Genomic DNA, 19,160 nt, shown 5'->3' with positions numbered 1-19,160 from the left:
AGGGGCAGTGCAGTGGAGCCACTCCTCCTCGAGTCACTTGCCACTTAGGGTGTGAATGATTATTCCTACTTTCTAAGTTCCGTACTTTCCCGCTGGCGCACACCTTGAGCCCAAGCTAACAGGATGAGCCACCCGCACAGGGCTTGTTGCCAATCTGCAGTCAGCCAGACTTTTGAGATGTAGTCGAAAGTTCCTAAGGCAAGTGTTTAGCATCAACTGCTGAGTCGTCTCCTGGTTCCCCAACCCCACCGCTTCTATAAATCTTCAGTTTCAACTTGATTGGGATTACAGTCCCATAGTCTCCCAAGTATGAATTCCGGATCTGAAAAAATCCTTGGTATCCAAGCGAGTGCCATTGGTCGGGAAGGCATAAATTCCTTCTCGACTTAATCCGATGCTGTGCCTGGCCAGATCTCGTCAATCTTTTTGGGGCGCTTCGATACATTTCAATTGATCATTGATGCCCGAAGGCCATTTGTGTGTATCGGCCGCGATATTAGCCTGCATTGTCACAAACTTGAGCAGACCAAGGCATTTAGGCAAGTATATCGGAGTATACAGATGACAGTCTATTGACTATTCCACTCCTATTGTTCCTAGGTATGCATCCCTGTTCTCCACCCTTTTCGACAACTACCATCACCAAGCTGTCCATAGCGACATTAGCAAGAGTTCTTGGACCCGTATTACTCTCGTTCGCCTTAGATCTTTTGGGTATTGAATGCCCTCCAGGTGACCGCAGCCTTTAGGCTGATTGCGTTGCCATTTCCGAACCAAGTCGTGTAGCGTTTGGGGTAGCCTGTGCAGCGAATCTCCGAGCCCAATTAGGGGATCCTTATCTCAATAAAGCTGAGAGTCATGCGCTTCTTTATTCCAATCTCTTAAAAAGCGTATTTGTTTGCCAGAGAAAGCCGATGACCCAGGCAAATTATAAGCATTCGATGATAGAATAGTTGCGGCCTTATCCTTAAGACCCGAACGAGGTGTCTTCGCCAAAAGCGTGGAGCCTGGAGCAGCCGCTCCACCAGTCGAGGTCTCAGTAGTAGACAACATGCTACGGCATACTACCACAACCCCAGCTGTTGGATCTTGGGAGTCCATTCTAAGTCTACTACCGCCCCACAGGAAACAGACACAGATCATAAACCGTCTAATGGATAACACTATAGCTGCGTTATCCGTGAACGACTACATTTTTCTTGGAAAATAACTACCTTTTACGAGTAACAGAATATTTTTGTGGAGCGAAATAACAAAACGTTCGCTCCACTCAACGATTTTAGCTGTGGTTAACAAAGTTTATAATTCACTTGACCTTATCACAGGATTGAGTAACGAAGTCGATGATATCGAAGAAAGTGTACATTTCTTTAGAACGTAGTACTCTTAAATAGGGTTTCGTAAAATGGTATAATATGGAGGCCACCGTAGGGCAGATGTTAGCATGTCCGCCTATAACCCTGAACAGCTGGGTTCGAATCCTGGTGAGAACATCAGATCAAATTTGTCGGCGGAGGTTGTCCCCCCCTAATACGTTTCTGAGGTACTATGCCATGTAAAAACTTCTCGCCAAAGAGATGTCGTACTGCGACACTCCGTTCAGAGGAGGCCCTTTATTATTGAGCTTAACATTGAATCGGGCAGCGCTCTTTCACATGTGAAAAGCTTGCTCCTGATCATGGGGAAATTTGAATTTGTAATTTGGTATAATATAGAAATGAGTACAGATATACAGCAATTCTAGAAGATACAAATAAAAGTTTGTTTCTAAGTAAGAGTACACAAAAGCCCTTCACTGGCTTAGGCGTACGCTCTTCCACCAAACCTAACCTAATGGGAGAAAGTATAACACAAAACTTGGCAGGAACAGCTAAACAATCCAAGCTGAGTACAAAAACAGCTCTTTGATTTTAATTCAGTTCTTAGTCAAATACTGGCTTGAATGAAATTTGCATTCATTTTATGGAAAATTGAAAGCAAAGTTGAATTTTAGAATAAATGGCAAATTCTAGACCTTGTGTCGTCCTTTATGGCATTGATGGTTATATATACGGATGTCAACTCGTTTGATTCACTTGTGTACAAGTACGTACATTCGTTTATTTTTATTTTGTCAATAATATCAAAGGATACGTTTAATATTTTTTTACGATTATTGTTGTGGCATAGAAGAAGAGAACATACGTACGTACATACATACATACTTTTTATGTCGAATGCCATCACAAGACCAATTCGACCATAACAAATGGAAGTGGAAGTAAGAATTCTTTCAAAATAATAAAATGCGGAAGGGAACACAAAAGTCTATTAAAAATTGTAATAAAAACTGAAAATAATCGTAATAACGATAAAGATGGCACCGCCGGATGGTTGGATCCAGCAAAAGCCAAAGTCACCGCACTCGAGGCATTCCTCACCGCGAGCCCCCTGCAAACGCAGCTTATCACCCAAAAATGAAAAAAAAACTCTGTGGCAGGTAAGAATTCCATGATGCCTTTGTGGTAAGGCAGGCAGGCACATGTCTGTGTGATGGGGGTGGAGAAGGATTAGGATAGCCCTCGTCAGATAGAAGATCTCAAACGTTTGACGTTTCATTTTCGGGCTTTGGTGGGTCTTTCCATTCTCTTATTTATTCGTTTGTTTTTGTGGGTCTCGGTGCCAGTCAGCCTTCTCCGCTGATAGAGAGACGATGACAATTATCTGTCTGTCCTTACAAAAGTTACAAATTTGTTTTTTATTGTAATGACACGGATGGCCATAACGTTGGTAAAATAAGAATTTTTCTTTGGGTTTCAAATAGAAAACCTGAATTCAAATGAAATTTCAAGTTGCTTGCTGCGACGCAGGCATGGACACAAGAGAATGAGCAGCCGAGTAGGGGTTTCGTTTTTTATCATTCAAGAAATTAGGAGCATTTTAAGATAAAAACTTCAATAGAAAAATATACAAACCAATGGGCCATATGCAGTTTAGCCACAATGGAATAGTTCTTCATTTCAGCATTTAGGGTGATTCTCTTCATCCACAGGCATTTAGAATTTTTTACTTTTTCTCCAATTATGGTATGGTATTTTGCGACAAAAAGTTCTTTTGCTACTCAAAGCAAAAAAAAAAAAATGGGGGAAATCTTACCTATAATGAATTAAGTAGAAACGAAATTTTCTATATTCATAACAGCCACGGTCTATTGTATGATAACATCAGAAGTGGCGATATTGAGTACCATTTTGTTCTTAGATGTATTGCCATAGCTAAGTTTTTACTTAACCATTAATTTTTTTTTAAATTTCGCACTTAAATTAGGGATTTAAAATATAGTATATATTTTATTTTTTCTGCGTGTCATATCATTGGCCGGTCAATGAACATATGTACGTATTTTGTGTTCTCTTCTTGTGGATGTGTCACTGTGTTTCCGTAATGATATATTAACGTGAGCATATTGTGCGATTGCACTGGCGCCATCTTTATCTAATTTGGGGACATTATGCATGACATTCCACGCGGTTGTTTATAGTTTCGGTTAAACCTGCACTGATAAGGCCTCCAAACATTGCAGCACCATGCACTGAACGTTGAAACCACAACACAAGCAACCGTCCATCGGACTCACTACATTTACCCACATCCATGACTTGGCCGAAGAGCGTCTTGTTTGGCAGCAAATGAATGTGTATAAGGTTTCGTTTTTTTTGCTTGAATTATAGTTTATCAGGGAGAACAATGTCACCAAAAGGTATAATAGTAAGTAGCTCTTGGCTTAGAATGACTCAGGGATGCCAAAAAAAAGTCCAGTGGTCATACCGGATCATAAATGCTCAACCTTAACTTAGGGGGGGATTACATCATTAGAAACATATAAAAACAAATTTGATCCATTTTAGAGAACAAGGTAACGTACAAACCAATAGAAAAAAGCAAAAGTAGGGCGGAGCGACTATATAATATCCTACACCACCGGGTCTAAGAACTATTCCCCACCGGCGGAAAGAGGTGTCCAGCAGACATACAGGCTCGCTTTCAAATTTACAAGGCGTGTCGTAAGCGAACTGGGCATAAACTTTCACTTCAACAATAAGCACTTATAAAAGCCCTGTTGAAAGAGTGCGTAAATAATGGGTTCTAAAATACCGCAGAAAATAGGCCTTTTTTTCTTATTTTGAAAATGGCTTTAATTACATAAAAAAAAAATTTCTCGGTTTTTTTATACCCCCCAACATATGGATGGTATACTAAATTCGTCATTGTGTTTGTAACACCTCGAAAATCCCATAAAGTATATATATTCTTGATCGCCATGTCATTTTAAGTCGATCTAGCCATGCCCGTCTGTCCGCCTTTCCGTCCGTCTGTCGAAAGCACGCTAACCTTCGAAGGAGTAAAGCTGGACGCTTGAAATTATGCACAAACGCTTTTTATTAGTGTAGGTCGGTTGGGATAGTACATGGGCCAAATCGGTTCATGTTTTAATATAGCTGCCATATAAACCGATCTTGGGTCTTGACTTCTTGAGCCTCTAGAGGGCCCAATTCTCGTCCGATTTGACTGAAATTATGCACGTAGTGTTTTGGTATCACTTCCAACAACTGTGTTAAGTATGATTCAAATCCGTTCATAATATGGTATAGCTGTCATATAAAGCAATCTTGGATCTTGACTTCTTGAGCCAATAGAGCGCGCAATTCTCATCCGATTTAGTTGAAATTTTGCATGAGGTGTTTTGTTATGACTTCCAATAACTGTGCTCAGTATGGCGCAAATCGGTACCTAACCTGATATCGCTGCCATATAAAACGATCTCGACTTCTTGAACCTCTACAGGGCGCAATTCTCATCCGATTTGGCAGACGTACAACGGCTTCTCTCATGACCTTCAACATACGTGTCTAATATGGTCTGAATCGATCAATAGCTTTATACAGCTACCATATAAACTGATCTCCCGATTTTGCATCTTGAGCCACTACAAGGCGCAATCCTTATCCGAGTGAACTGAAATATTACACAATGTTCATCATTCACTTATAGTCCGAATCGGACTATAACTTGATATAGCTCCAATAGCATAATAGTTCTTGTTCAATATTCTTTGTTTGCCTAAAAAGAGATACCGCGCATAGAACTCGACAAATGCGATACATGGTGGAGGGTATATAAGATTCGGCCCGGCCGAACTTAGCACGCTCTTACTTGTTTTTTATTAAACTCTTACTATTTTTTACAATTTTCCCATGTGGTGCAACATTTACCTTTTGCTTTCAGTGGTGTTTGAACATGGAATCTCTCTTTTGCTAGTCAGATGAGCTACCAACAATCCGATATGGAGTATTGCGAGTATAAAAAGAGAGCATTTTTTATCCGATTTCAGTGAAATTTGAAACAGCGAGTTTTGGTAGACCCCAACATATTTTTGTTGAATGTGGTCCAGATCGGACCATATTTGGGTATAGCTGCCATATAGACCGATTTCCCGATAGAAATAGGAGCATTTCTCATCCAATTTCCATGAAATTTGAAACAGTGAGTTTTGGTAGACAAATCTGGTCCAGATTTGACCATACTTGAATATAGCTGCCATACAGATTGGGGACGACCGTAGCGCAGAGGTTAGCTTGACCTCCAATGACGATGAATTACTGGGTTCGAGTACATAACACAAACGATTTGATTTTGCAGAAAAAGCATTTTAATATTTCATTTCCTTTCACTTTCAAAGAAAATTTATAAGTTAACTTATCCTTAACCCAAAAAATATTTTTTTATACCCACCACCGAAGGATGGGGGTATATTCATTTTGTTATTCTGTTTGCAACACATCGAAATATCCAATTCCGACCCTATAAAGTATTATATTCTTGATCAGCGTAAAAATCTAAGACGATCTAGCCATGTCCGTCCGTCTGCCAGTTGAAATCACGCTACAGGCTTTAAAAATATAAATATTGAGCTGAAATTTTGCACAGGTTGTTTTTTGTCCATAAGCAGGTTAAGTTCGAAGATGGGCTATATCCGACAACATCTTGATATAGCCCCCATATAGACCGATCCGCCGATTTAGGGTCTTAGGCCCATAAAGCCACATTTACTATCCGGTTTTGTTAAAATTTGGGATAGTGAGTTGTGTTAAGCCCTTCGACATCCTTCGTCAATTTGGCTCAGATCGGTCCAGATTTGGATATAGGTGCCCATATAGTCCGATCCTCCGATTTAGGGTCTTAGGCCCATAAAAGCCAAATTTGTTATCCGATTTTGCTGAATTTTGGGACAGTGAGTTGTGTTAGGCCCTTCGACATCCTTTGTCAATTTTGCTCAGATCTGTCCAGATTTGGATATAGCTGCCATATAGACCGATCTCTCGATTTTAGGCGCATTTATTGTCCGATGTCGCCCAAATTTGGAACAGTGACATCCTTCTTCAATTCGGTCTAGATCGGTCCAGATTTGAATATAGCTGCCATATAGACCGATCTCTCGATTTAAGGTCCTGGGCCCATTAAAGCCACATTTATTGTCCGATTTCGCCGAAATTTGGGACAGTGAGCTGTGTTAGGCTCTTCGATATTTTTCTGCAACTTGGCCCAAATCGGTGCAGATTTGGATGTTGCTGCTATGTAGACCGATATCTCGGCCCTTGTCTTGGCCCCATAAAAGGCGCATTTATAATCCGATTTCACTGAAATTTTACACAGTGACTTATGTTAGGTTTTCCGACATCCGTGTGTTATATGGTTCTGATCGGTTTATTTTTATATATAGCTACTAAAAAAAGTCAACATTTTGTTGACCACAATTGAACAATGACTGATACTTATTAGTATTTGATTCAAATCGGAACATATTTCGATATAGCTGCTATGGGGCATAAGGTATGCATATTTCACCGGATTTTGACGAACGGTGGTTTACATGCATTTAAGAGGTGGTGGGTATCCGATGTTCGGCCCGGCCGAACTTAACGCCTCTTCACTTGTTGTAATGTCAAGCCAATGAGATTCTAAATTTGTTTCTGCTCAATTCATGGAAAGCATTTTATTTTTTTCATTATTAAGGAGAACCTTAAAATCAGAAGGGCTTTGGATGGCGCTTTTAATTTTTTTTTAATTAAGTCGTCATTGAGCAACACACAGTGGTATAGAATAAAAAAAATATTGCCGGTTGAGAACAGTAGGCTTTAATTTGAATTTTCGTTTTCAGATAATTTCAAATTTTTTCCCCTATTTTTGGAATGATTGTAATAGGAATGAACGTGTAATGAAAGACATTCCAATTTTCTAAAAACGAAATTCAAATCGAAAACTTTGTAAAAAAAATTGCGATCATTTTGTAATTTTCTTGTGATGTTCTTAAATTTTCTTAATTGTTTTCTTTTGCATATTAAAGAGTCCTTAAAAACAGAAAGAAAGAAAACAAGTAAAAGCGTGCTAAGTTCGGCCGGGCCGAATCTTATATACCCTCCACCATGGATCGCATTTGTCGAGTTCTTTTCCCGGCATCTCTTCTTAGGCAAAAAGATATAAGAAAAGAGTTGCTCTGCTATTAAAACGATATCAAGATATGGTCCGGTTCGGACCACAATTAAATTATATGTTGGAGACCTGTGTAAAATTTCAGCCAATTCGTATAAGGATTGCGCCCATTGGGGCTCACGAAGTAAAATAGAGAGAACGATTTATATGGGATCTGTATCGGGCTATAGACCGATTCAGACCATAATAAACACGTTTGTTGATGGTCATGAGAGGATCCGTCGTACAAAATTTCAGGCATTCGGATAATAATTGCGACCTCTAGGGGTCAAGAAGTCAAGATCCCAGATCGGTTTATATGGCAGCTATATCAGGTTATGAGCCGATTTGAACCTTATTTGACACAGTTGTTGAAAGCAAAAATAAAATACGTCATGCTAAATTTCAGCCAAATCGGATAGGAATTGCGCCCTCTAAAAGCTCAAGAAGTCAAATAACCAGATCTGTTTATATGACAGCTATATCAGGTTATGGACCGATTTCAACCATACTTGGCACAGTTGTTGGATATCATAACGGATAAGAATTGTGCCCTCTAGAGGCTCAAGAAGTCAAGACCCAATATCGGTTTATATGGCAGCTATATCAGGTTATGGACCGATTTGAACCATATTTGGCACAGTTGTTGGGTATAATAACAAAACACGTCGTGCAAAATTTCATTTCAATCGGATAAGAATTGCGCACTCTAGAGGCTCAAGAAGTCAAGACCCCAGATCGGTTTATATGGCAGCTATATCAGGTTATGGACCGATTTCAACCATACTTGGCACAGTTGTTGGATATAGTAAGAAAACACGTCGTGCAAAATTTCATTTCAATCGGATAAGAATTGCGCACTCTAGAGGCTCAAGAAGTCAAGACCCAAGATCGGTTTATATGGCAGCTATATCAGGTTATGGGCCGATTTGAACCATACTTGGCACAGTTGTTGGATATCATAGCAAAACACGTCATGCAAAATTTCATTCTGATCGGATAAGAATTGCGCACTCTAGAGGCTCAAGAAGTCAAGACCCAAGATCGGTTTATATGGCAGCTATATCAAAACATGGACCGATATGGCCCATTTACAATACCAACCGACCTACACTAATAAGAAGTATTTGTGCAAAATTTCAAGCGGCTAGCTTTACTCCTTCGGAAGTTAGCGTGCTTTCGACAGACAGACGGACGGACGGACGGGCGGACGGACGGACGGACGGACGGACGGACGGACAGACGGACGGACATGGCTAGATCGACATAAAATGTCACGACGATCAAGAATATATATACTTTATGGGGTCTCAGACGAATATTTCGAGTAGTTACAAACAGAATGACGAAATTAGTATACCCCCCATCTTATGGTGGAGGGTATAAAAATCCCCAAATAACCATTTCGGGCAAAGATGGTCTCCAAAACGGGATTTTTTGTTTATTTTTTTTTCAGTTATTTGGGGGCTATATCAGTATACAGATCGATTCAGATTATACTTGATAGTGGATGTAGGGATAAAAGTGTTTTTGCTTATTTTCAGCCAAATCAGATCAAAATTGTCGCTTCTAGGTGCTCAAGAAGTCAAATAGGGTGGACAGTTAATGTAGAGGCTGTATCAGTATATAGCCCTTTTTGGATCATACTTGGTACAGAAGTTGGAAGTCTGAACAGAGGTCGGATGAAAATTGAGACCTCTAAAGGCTCAATAAATCATAACTGGGGATCGATTTATATGGGAGCTGTATCCAAATCTGAACCGATATGGCCCATTTACAATCTCCAATGACCAACATCGATAGGAAGTATCGGTGAAAAATTTCAAGCAGATATCTTCGTTCGAACGTTGGTGATTTCGACAGACGGACATTACTAAATCGACTCAGGAAATGATTTTAAGCCGATCGGTACACTTATCAATGGGGGTAGCTCTTCTCTTTCTTAATGTTGCATGCAATTGCAAAAAGTTATAATACTGCAGTGGTGGTGTAGGGTATAAAAAGCAAACTAAAGAGACAAATGTATTACATTTCATCCATTTAGCATATTGTCTTGGCTGAGAAAATGCTGTCTGTTAGGTCTTCTGTAATGCAAGATGCTAGAAGTTGAGTGATTATGTGTATGAGCTCTCTTGTAAGGTCAACTTTCATTAGTATTTAAGAGAAGAGCAACTGTTTACCGCACATATGTTGAGTCATCAAATGAAAGAACTCACGCAAAATTTCGTAAAGAGCGGACCAAAATTGTGGCTACTACAGCTTAACATTCCATATCGATAGAAAAATATATATGGGATCTATATTTTAATCTGGAGCAATTTTCATGAAATTTTGCACACATATTAATACGTCAAATAAAAAACACTAAGTTTTTTTTAAGATAGGACCAAAATCGTGGCTTGTACAACCTAAAAAGGCCATGTCGGTTCATATGAAATTGACCCGAAATGTCGAAAGCTATAGGAGTGCCAAATTTTGTCAATTGGTTAACAAATTACCATTCTATTACATTATTACTGCAAATCTAAAACGGGTTTGATCTTAATCCGGACATGTTGTTCTAATCACAAAGGAAATTTTGAGAAAATCGGTTGATAAATGCGTTTTCAAAGGCATAAATGTGAAAATCGGGCGATACAAATATATCGAAGCTAAATCTGAACCGATTAATTTGAAATTCAACTGAAAAGTCGAAAGCCATAAAAGAATCCGTTGGGTCAAATTTTGTTATAATCGTTTAGCAAATTGCCATTTTATTGCATTATTACTGCAAATCGGACGAACATATAAATGAAAGCTATAACCAGAAAGTGATTCTGAGTCGATCGGTATATTTATCAGTTATAATACCCTGTACCACAGTGGTGGTATAGTATATAAATTATGTCAGTATATATGTGTTAAGGAAAGGAATCTAAATCGATTTTGATAAAATTCACTAAATTGTCATCCGTCATATGAGAATGATTAATGTCAAATTCGTGAGGATCGGTTGAAAAATGACAACATTGGATCAATATAACTCAAAGACAGCAAAAATATATGGTAACTTTATCTAAATCTGAGCGGAGTTTTTCAAAATCCGTGTATATTGTTCAAACTTTTGTGAAGATGGGTTGATAAATGAAATTGCAGACCGATTTCGACCGTACTTGGCACAGTTGTTAGAAGTCTTAACAGAACACTACATGGGAGCTATATCAGGTTATAGACAAATTTGGACCGTACTTGGGACAGTGGTTCGAAATCATAACGGATCACCACATGCAAAATTTTAGCCAAATCGAACAAAAATTGCGGCTTATAAGGGTCAATAATCGAATCGGTAGATCGGTTTATACGGGAGCTATATCAGGTTGTAAACCGATTTGGACCGTACTTGGCACAGTTGTTGGAAGTCATAACGGATCACCACATGCAAAATTTTAGCCAATTCGGACAAAAATTCCGGCTTGCAGGGGATCAAGAAGTCAAATGGAGAAATCGGTTTATATGGTAGCTATATCTAAATCTGAACCGATATGGCCCATTTGCAATCCCCAACGATCTATTTAATACTAAGTATCTGCGAAAAATTTCAAGCGGCGTTTGACCGCTATCGTGATTTCGGTAGACGGACGGGCGGAAAAGGCTAGATTGACTCAGAACGTCAAAACGATCAAGAATATATATACTTTATGTGGTCTTAGACGAATATTACGAGGTGTTACAAACGGACTGACGTGATGATTACAATGCCCCTATCCTATAGTGGTGGGTATACAATTCAGTTGTTATGTCGATAGTCGTACTACTATCGGTAAACAAAATGTGCAAGATTTGAAGATAAGGACGAAAATTGTGGTCTGAACTTTGTGCACAAATTAACACGGACTCACAGACGGACATGAATCAAATCAGAAAGTAATTTTGAGCCGATGGGTATGCTTATCTACGGGTCTATTTCTCTTACTTTTGAATGTTTCAAACAAATGCGCTAAGTTATAATGCCCTGCATCAAAGATATTTTTTAGGGTACAAAAAGGAGATAGATATTGGCTAAGTAAGAATTTGAAGAAAAAACACACCGCTCGGCAGACAAAAATAAGATTCTGTGCATTCGTATATATGAGGCAGTACTTAAAAATTTTGAAAAAAAAAAACTTCTATGTAGGATATTCATTATCAGTGCCGCATGAAACAAGAGATGTGTGTACTATACGCCCATAGTACTATAGATCATCGTTTTAAAATACAGCCTATATATATGATAAAGTTGCTCCAGCCATTACATATGGATTATGCAGAAAGCAGTTTCGATACTTAAAATTGGAAAGGAAGAACTAGACATTCCCCAATAAAGTTAACAAAATATATACGGCATGAATTATTAACGTTTCAAGAAGTTAAATTAGTTTCGCTTAGAGGCTTCATCTAAATCCGAACTGAAATCTGAAAAACCTGCGTTCAAAGTGTATTTAAAGTTGGTTCTAAGGGATCAGAAATCAGTTACATATAATTGTTTGGACAATATATTGTGCAGGTATGGGAGACTATAAAACTATTCACCATTAACTTTTAACATACAATGGAAACTGATTTTTTCGTATACGGAGACATTGTATTCCGCCGGCATGAAATAAGGTCCCAAAGCAATGAAGCCTCAGTCGGAAAACGGAAAATAACTATCCAAAAATGGGGCTTTATTTCATAATCAAATAATACCCAAAAATTTAAAATTTAATAAGGTGGCAACGAAATGAAAAACACCCCAAACTAAAACGAAATAAGACCCCAACATGTGGGGCATTATTTCATATGACATGAAACCTCAATTTTAAAATGAAATAATGCTTTATTCGTGGCAGAGAGGATACCATGTTCGGCCATGGGTTCAAATGGGTATCTACCAAGGGGCGTCGCTATGCGGCACGCCTTTCGGACCCGACATAAAAAAGGAGTTCCCTTTACCATTGATCTTAAACTTTAATCGGACTGCATGAAAGAAGTATCCCCTTTTTCTTAATCGAATGTTCATGGAAAGTTCAGTTTTGTAGTTATGCTAGCTTATCAAAACTTGGCTATTCTACTGTAATATCTTGCCGTAATAACTTTTCCCACAGTAGCGCAGAGGTTAGCATGTCCGCCTATAACGCTTAACGCCAGGGTCGGGTTCCTGCCGAGAACAATAGAAATACTTTTTCAGCTGTGATTATCCACTTCTAATGCTGGCGACATTTGTGAGGTGCTATGCCATATGAAAACTTCTTCCCAAAGAGATGTCGCAATGCGACACGCTGTTTGAACTCTGCTATAAGAAGCAGGCCCCTTTTCATTGAACTTAAAACTTGAATCGGACAGCATTTATTGAAATGTGAGAAGTTTGCCCCTGTTCCTTAATGTAATGTTGATATGCAAACTTGCAATTTGCATATATATTTACCCACTCCCTCAACTTCTGGAACAAAGATCTTGATTTCGTCTTTAAAGAAACTTTTAGTGTTATTGCAAGGCATAAAAATTATCGCTAAGCTTTATATAATAAATTATTATAAGACTGGGTATAGGACATGGGTTAGGTTTCTGTTTAATTCAAGTTCTGAAAATGAGCATTATTTTAACTTTGTGGCCTATAAACGGAGGCCACTGTAGCGCAGAGGTTTGCATTCTATCACTTCTTTAATTGCAAGTATTTCCCCTTGATACTGCAGACTGCATTTATCGGGTAACCTTCTCGAAATTACCAGTTCTAGTTCTTCAGAGTACACCCCAAAGCCCACCTGGTCGTCTAGTTTGGAAAGATCTGGAGAAGTCTATGTAACTTCTATTACCAGTGATATTGCAATTTAAGGGCCACCGATGCACAGAGGTTAGCATGTCCGCCTGTGACGCTGAGCGCCTGGGTTCGAATCCTGGCGAGAACATCAGAAAACAATTTCGGCGGTGGTTATCCCCTATTAACGCTGGCGACATTTGTAATGTACGCATTGCGGCATGCCGTTCGGACTCGACTATAAAACAGGCCCCCTTCATAAGTGAGCTTGAAATTAAATCGGACAGCCCTTAGTGATTTGAATGGGATGTCAATTCAGAAATATTTTAAGTTAGGACACTCCTGACATCTCTACATACTTCCCAAAAAGTCATTGATTTATGACAATGTGAATACATCGTGCCTTTGGTTTTTAATTGATGGACTGACCAAGAAAGCAGAAATGATAACGTATACAAAATAAAGTATGAAAATCTTTGAAAGACTGAATTAGCCAACGAGTTGACTAAACGATTGTCTGTGTGTATTTCACTAGTCTCCAGGCTTGGTATTAACACCAAGCCAAATTAATGCGAACTACTCTGCATCTCTTTGTTAATTTGAATTTTCTTGTTTAAAATAAGCTTTTGCAGGTAATCTCGCAGTTGCGATTTATCGGACAGAAGTATTAATAATTTTGATTTCAGTCTCTAAGGTTAAGAAAATTGACTTAAACTTACACCTTTTTATTCGTAGTGAAGTTAAAAATGTACTTAACCTCGGGTACTTGGAGATATTGATTTCAAATTATGCAACTCATTGCCATGTTTCCTACTTGTTGGATAGGTCTCACATTAGTGCTGTGCTGTCTATGGTTTTGGTTTTTTTTGTTTAATTTCTCATCATTTATCATTAACGCTAATTAAAAGCATACAAATCCAAGATAAACAGTGGCTCAAAGTAGTAACATAAGGAAATTTTATTATAACTGTATAAAAAGAAAGTAAGAAGAAAATTTAATTTTGATTGAATTATTTATGTATGCCTGCACAACAAGACAAAATCTTATAAATTACAGTACAGATATATAATTGACTAATGTATGTCTTAACAAGTAATAAAAAGGCATTAAGTTCTGCTGGGCCGATACCCACCACCTCGGGTATATATGTAAACCACCTTTCGTCATAATCTGGTGAAAATTTGCTATGGGTGCATTAGCAGCTCTATCCAAATATGGGCCGAGTTGGACCAAATTCGCACAGACATTGGGTGGTCTAATAAATACAAGTAACTGTTCAATTTTGGTTCAATGTCAGTCTTTTTGGCAGCTATATCCAAATATAAGCCGATCTGAACCATATAGGACACGGATGTCGAAAGGCCTAACATAAGTTTCTGTGACTAATTTCGGATAATAAATGCGCCTTTAATCGAGAAATCTGCCTTTAAATATTTTGTTATTTTAGGTTAAGATGATGAGTAAAGAACGAATTTTGCAAAAAATAACAATTGGATAGTCATCTGTGAAGTAAAATAAGAATCAACCAATCTTTGGTTCGTTTTTATTGGTAAAGTCCTACGAATAAGGAAAAATTTAAATTTTCCTACATATTTTTTTTCTGTGTAGTTAATGGCACATAGTAACAGGGTACTGCTATTCCCCAAACATCTATCACCCCCAAACACCTTCCAAACGGGAAAGTGATGCGATCGGAGAATTATGAGACGCAATTGATGAAGGATAAAAGTTTGGCTTCCGAAACCAAAATAACACCCAAAAACAATTGAAGGCCGAGTGAGACAATATGGGACTCATACGAAAGGTCTTTGGTAGTGGAGTACAGGCGGCACGTCTCTAAACAATTCTAACGGCCATTCAGGGCAATCGGGACAATATAGGACTCAAAGTAGTTTGAGACTTATGTATGAAAGATATATCCGAATCCAGCAGCACTGGTTGATAATTGGGTCCAAACGTCATTTGGGAAAGTAAAACATGTTATTATCAAAATGCATGCCTCATGGATACTCACTGTTTCATCGGCAAATTGTGTTCAGCTATGAGGCTCATTCTTGGATATTCGAGAACAAAAACAAGAAACAAAAAACGTACAAGACTTGCCGATACATCACGAAAAACCACAGCTTGGCGTGGTGTATGGGCTGTTGGCATAATTGGTCCAATTTTCTTCAAGCACGCCGTGGAAGAATCGTTGCCGTCAACGGCATATGCTATCTAACCATGATATGCGACTTTTTTTTTGCCCCAATTAACCGAGTTGAACTTGCTTGATATGTGATTTCAACAAGACAATGCCACAAAGCTCGTGAAACAGTGAGCATTTTGAGGGACGATTTTTGTGAGCAGTTTTCCTCTCGAAATGGGTCTGTGAATTGGCCGTCAAGATCATTTTATTTGACGACTCTTAACTACTTCTTGTATGGTTATTTAAAGTTGTAGGTCCATGTCGACAAGCCAAACACGATTGACGCCTTAGATTGATTGACATTGCTGAAAAGACAGGCCGAAATGATCGAAAAAGTGGTGCAAAATTTGAACTTACGAATGAACTATTTGAGCCGTAGCAGAGGGCAACATTGACATGAAGTTATTTTTACACAGCTAATGGACATATGATGCAAATTTGGATGTTTTAATAGATAGAAAATAACTACGATTAAAAAAATCACACTTTATATTACCATTTGTTAAACCGAGTTTTAACAGCGTTAAATGAATTTATTGATTTATTGAATTATAACATGAATAGATGCATAATATACTATTATAAGCTTCCCATTAAATTTTTAAATATGAATTAATATAGAAATCCCGCATTTTATAAGAATAGCTGGGAACTCTTTATCCATTCAATGAAAGGAGCTTTCACTCAAACGGATAAAGAGTTCCCAGGCTTGAGTAAAAATAAGAATAAATTGCTGAATTTAAGAAAAAAGGCTTCAGTCTTTACGGCTGCAACTTCACTTTTGAAACAGAGACTGAAGCGGTAAGAGGAGAAAGCTGTCAATAAAACCACCATAACCTGAAGCAAAACACTTTGCCTTTTTTTTTCTTATATTTTCATGTTGGGGTTTTACTTACAATCTGTGAGTACAACAACGATTTACATACAGTCCACTTACAGGAATCTCACAGGATTGTACATGGTCCTTCGAACCTTTACGAGGAACTTGACATACTCAAAGGAATTGCAAGTGAAAATCTTTACGAGATTCTAAATTTTATTTTATATTACGCAAACGCTATGCCAAACAAGAAGAGGTGAGTTAAGATTAATGCAAGAGTATTTGAATGGTGTGAGTTGGAGTTTATGGTTTAAAAAAAAGAAAAAAAAAAATTCTACTTGTGCTATACGATAACCCGATTAAAAGTCAAAAACCCAGTCAAGAAGCTTTATCGAAAGAAAAAGCTGCAGTACTTATGTACGTACCCAAATCAGATCTTAACCTCTTTAGAAGAAATATTTGCATACATGTGGTTATGTCATACAATCGTCGTTATATACATTTCATGCCATGCTAGAGCGATCTGTTATACTTTGTATTAAAGAGCTCATTGCATTTGGGATATGCAATTTTCCTCGTCGATCTCTTTTGCTTGTTGTCGGGGAGAAGGAATTGTTATAATCAGAACATTAATTTAGATGCAAGTATTGGGGCAACATATTGAGAGTTTTGTATATTTGTTTTGAACACTCTTTTTCATCGATTTTTTTGAGCCCTCTGTTTTTTCTACCACCATGCTCCTCGGGTCAATAGAAACAATTTCCATATGGTGCCATACAATATTTATTGCATATGATTGATGCTTGCTTTCGCTCTAAATTTGGATTCCCTTAAATCTATCTCTTTTTTGATAGATCTTAGGAAAAGAGATAGGTTTAGCACATTTGAAAGCATTGAAATAGCAGGCCGACGGCTTTGCTTTGATGACCCACTATTAACTTTCTGTACTTCACCCCACGGTTACACGTGGCAATAGAAGTGTTTTTTGATAGGATGAACAGAGACTATCTTATCAGAGTGAGAGAGACAGCCGCAACGGTGTGAATAAACTCCTAGGCTACGCATACAAGATCTCTTAATTTGGTTCTCTTAGAACATGAGCATCGTCAAATCATTGGACACACTGGAACAACTCTCTTCGTTTATCAATTGCACTGCATCTCTTCCCACGACGATCAAATCACTTGGTTTATAGTCCACAACACCCCCCTGTTGTAGGTGGACCACCAATTGATCATAGAAACCAGTATTGAGAATATGGAAGAAGTTTGTCAAGTGCATCAGTCAAGTTATTAAATTGATTTGAAGGGACAGTTGTGTACATGCAGTTATTTCGTGTGGTGATAGGAGTTCAGAAGAATTGAAAAGGAAAAAGTATTGAATGGTTGGAAATAACTTCTTTAAAATTTGATTTTATGAACTGGATACATTTAAGATTAAATTGATAGTGTGTTGTGCGGTTAATTATTTATTTAAAGAGGAAGATTAATTCAACATTACCGGCTTGTGTATAGGAGAGAAACTACAGCTTGGTTTGTGTTTTCTTCATATAAATTGCTGCGTATTTTGTTATGGCTAAATCGATGAATTTCGATTACAACAATGTGGTATGGCTAAGGCCAGCCGAATGTTAGCTGAATTCGGTTGTATTACATTGTCAGAGGATAGATGGATAAGGAGACATAAAGGGCATATAATAGAAAATGTCTCAACAATGAAATAAACCTGGACCCCGATGAACGTTTCATCTCGTATGACGAAGTTTAACTACTCCCTTTGTTGAAATTTGTGTATGGAGTAACATACACGACGACCTCAAAGACGACCACATTCACAGGTGAGCGAATGTTGTTTTAAATTTGATATTATACGTGAAAAAAATTATTGAGTGAAGTAGAGAAAAGGGACTGCAAGGAGTCTTATTGGTTGATATTTATTTTCTACATACTCATCAATACTACAAATATTATTCGGCCGTACCCCGAAACGCTATCTGGCCGCACCGTGACAAAACCAACAAGCGGTAATCAAATCTGCTCGCTCTGTTAGCAACCCAACTAGGCAGCACATTAGGGTGTGCCGCAGAAATTCATGCGGAATACCGGCAAGAGGATATATCAAATTGCACATTATTTTGTTGATCAGTGCAGATTTTAGTTTTATTAAGCGCCAAAGTTTAGTTGGAATTATTGCAAAAAACGAAGAAGAAAATAAAAGAAAGTTAATGACACATTATTTTAAACTCTGGTGGACAGAGTGTATGACCTTAATTTAATCTAATGGAATATTGAAAATTGGCTATCTCTCTTATCAATTTATCTCGGTTGTTAGTTTTAAATCACATAACAATTGAAGGATTCGAAGTCGACAAGTCACCAGGTCCAAATAGCTGCTCTGGGTATCTGACGGAGCACCAATCTTCGTTTCCAAATTTGATTGGTATTAATAAATTTTACCAATGCTCAATGGATTTAATATCTGAAACTATGATTACTGAAGCCCTATCGGTTTGAGAAGACACATATGTGTTTTGCTGCGTGAATCTTATTGTATTTCACAGCCAATACGAAGTCCGACTGTCTAGCGAAGGTTGACATTTGAAGAGGAAAGGTGTATGTTTGTTGGCCCATTTTGTTCTCATGAAGCGAATGTTGGTTGAAATAAGTAGCAAATTTTCATTTTGTTCTACCGCTGGGGGATTTGAGAAATTAACTAAAAGTTTCAAACCTTCTGGAAGAAATTTGTTTTGTGCGTTGGAAATATAATATTGCCACAATAATTCAAAGGGAAGAAAGAGGAAATGTGGTTTTCTTTCTGTGCTGGAGATTTATTTGTTATTCATTCAAATTACGTTTGAGTCAATGAAGATTACTTGAGTACTATCTTGAAG

At 38.0% G+C, this 19,160-nt stretch overlaps 1 protein-coding gene across 1 annotated transcript in view; it reads left to right on the top strand.

Moving 5' to 3' along the window:
- The first annotated feature begins 2,356 nt into the window (after positions 1–2,356).
- LOC131996070 (uncharacterized) overlaps positions 2,357–19,160 on the top strand; it is a 28,673-nt gene continuing 11,869 nt past the window's right edge. The window contains exons 1-3 of the mRNA XM_059365518.1: positions 2,357–2,479; positions 3,711–3,739; positions 16,072–16,251. Coding sequence (XP_059221501.1) covers positions 2,357–2,479; positions 3,711–3,739; positions 16,072–16,251 — 332 coding nt within the window. The remainder of the gene's footprint in view (positions 2,480–3,710; positions 3,740–16,071; positions 16,252–19,160) is intronic.

This window comes from Stomoxys calcitrans, chromosome 3, assembly GCF_963082655.1.
Source record: "Stomoxys calcitrans chromosome 3, idStoCalc2.1, whole genome shotgun sequence".
Lineage (NCBI taxonomy): Eukaryota > Metazoa > Arthropoda > Insecta > Diptera > Muscidae > Stomoxys > Stomoxys calcitrans.
The sequence above is the reverse complement of the archived record's forward strand: the minus strand, read 5'-3'. Positions and strand labels throughout refer to the sequence as shown.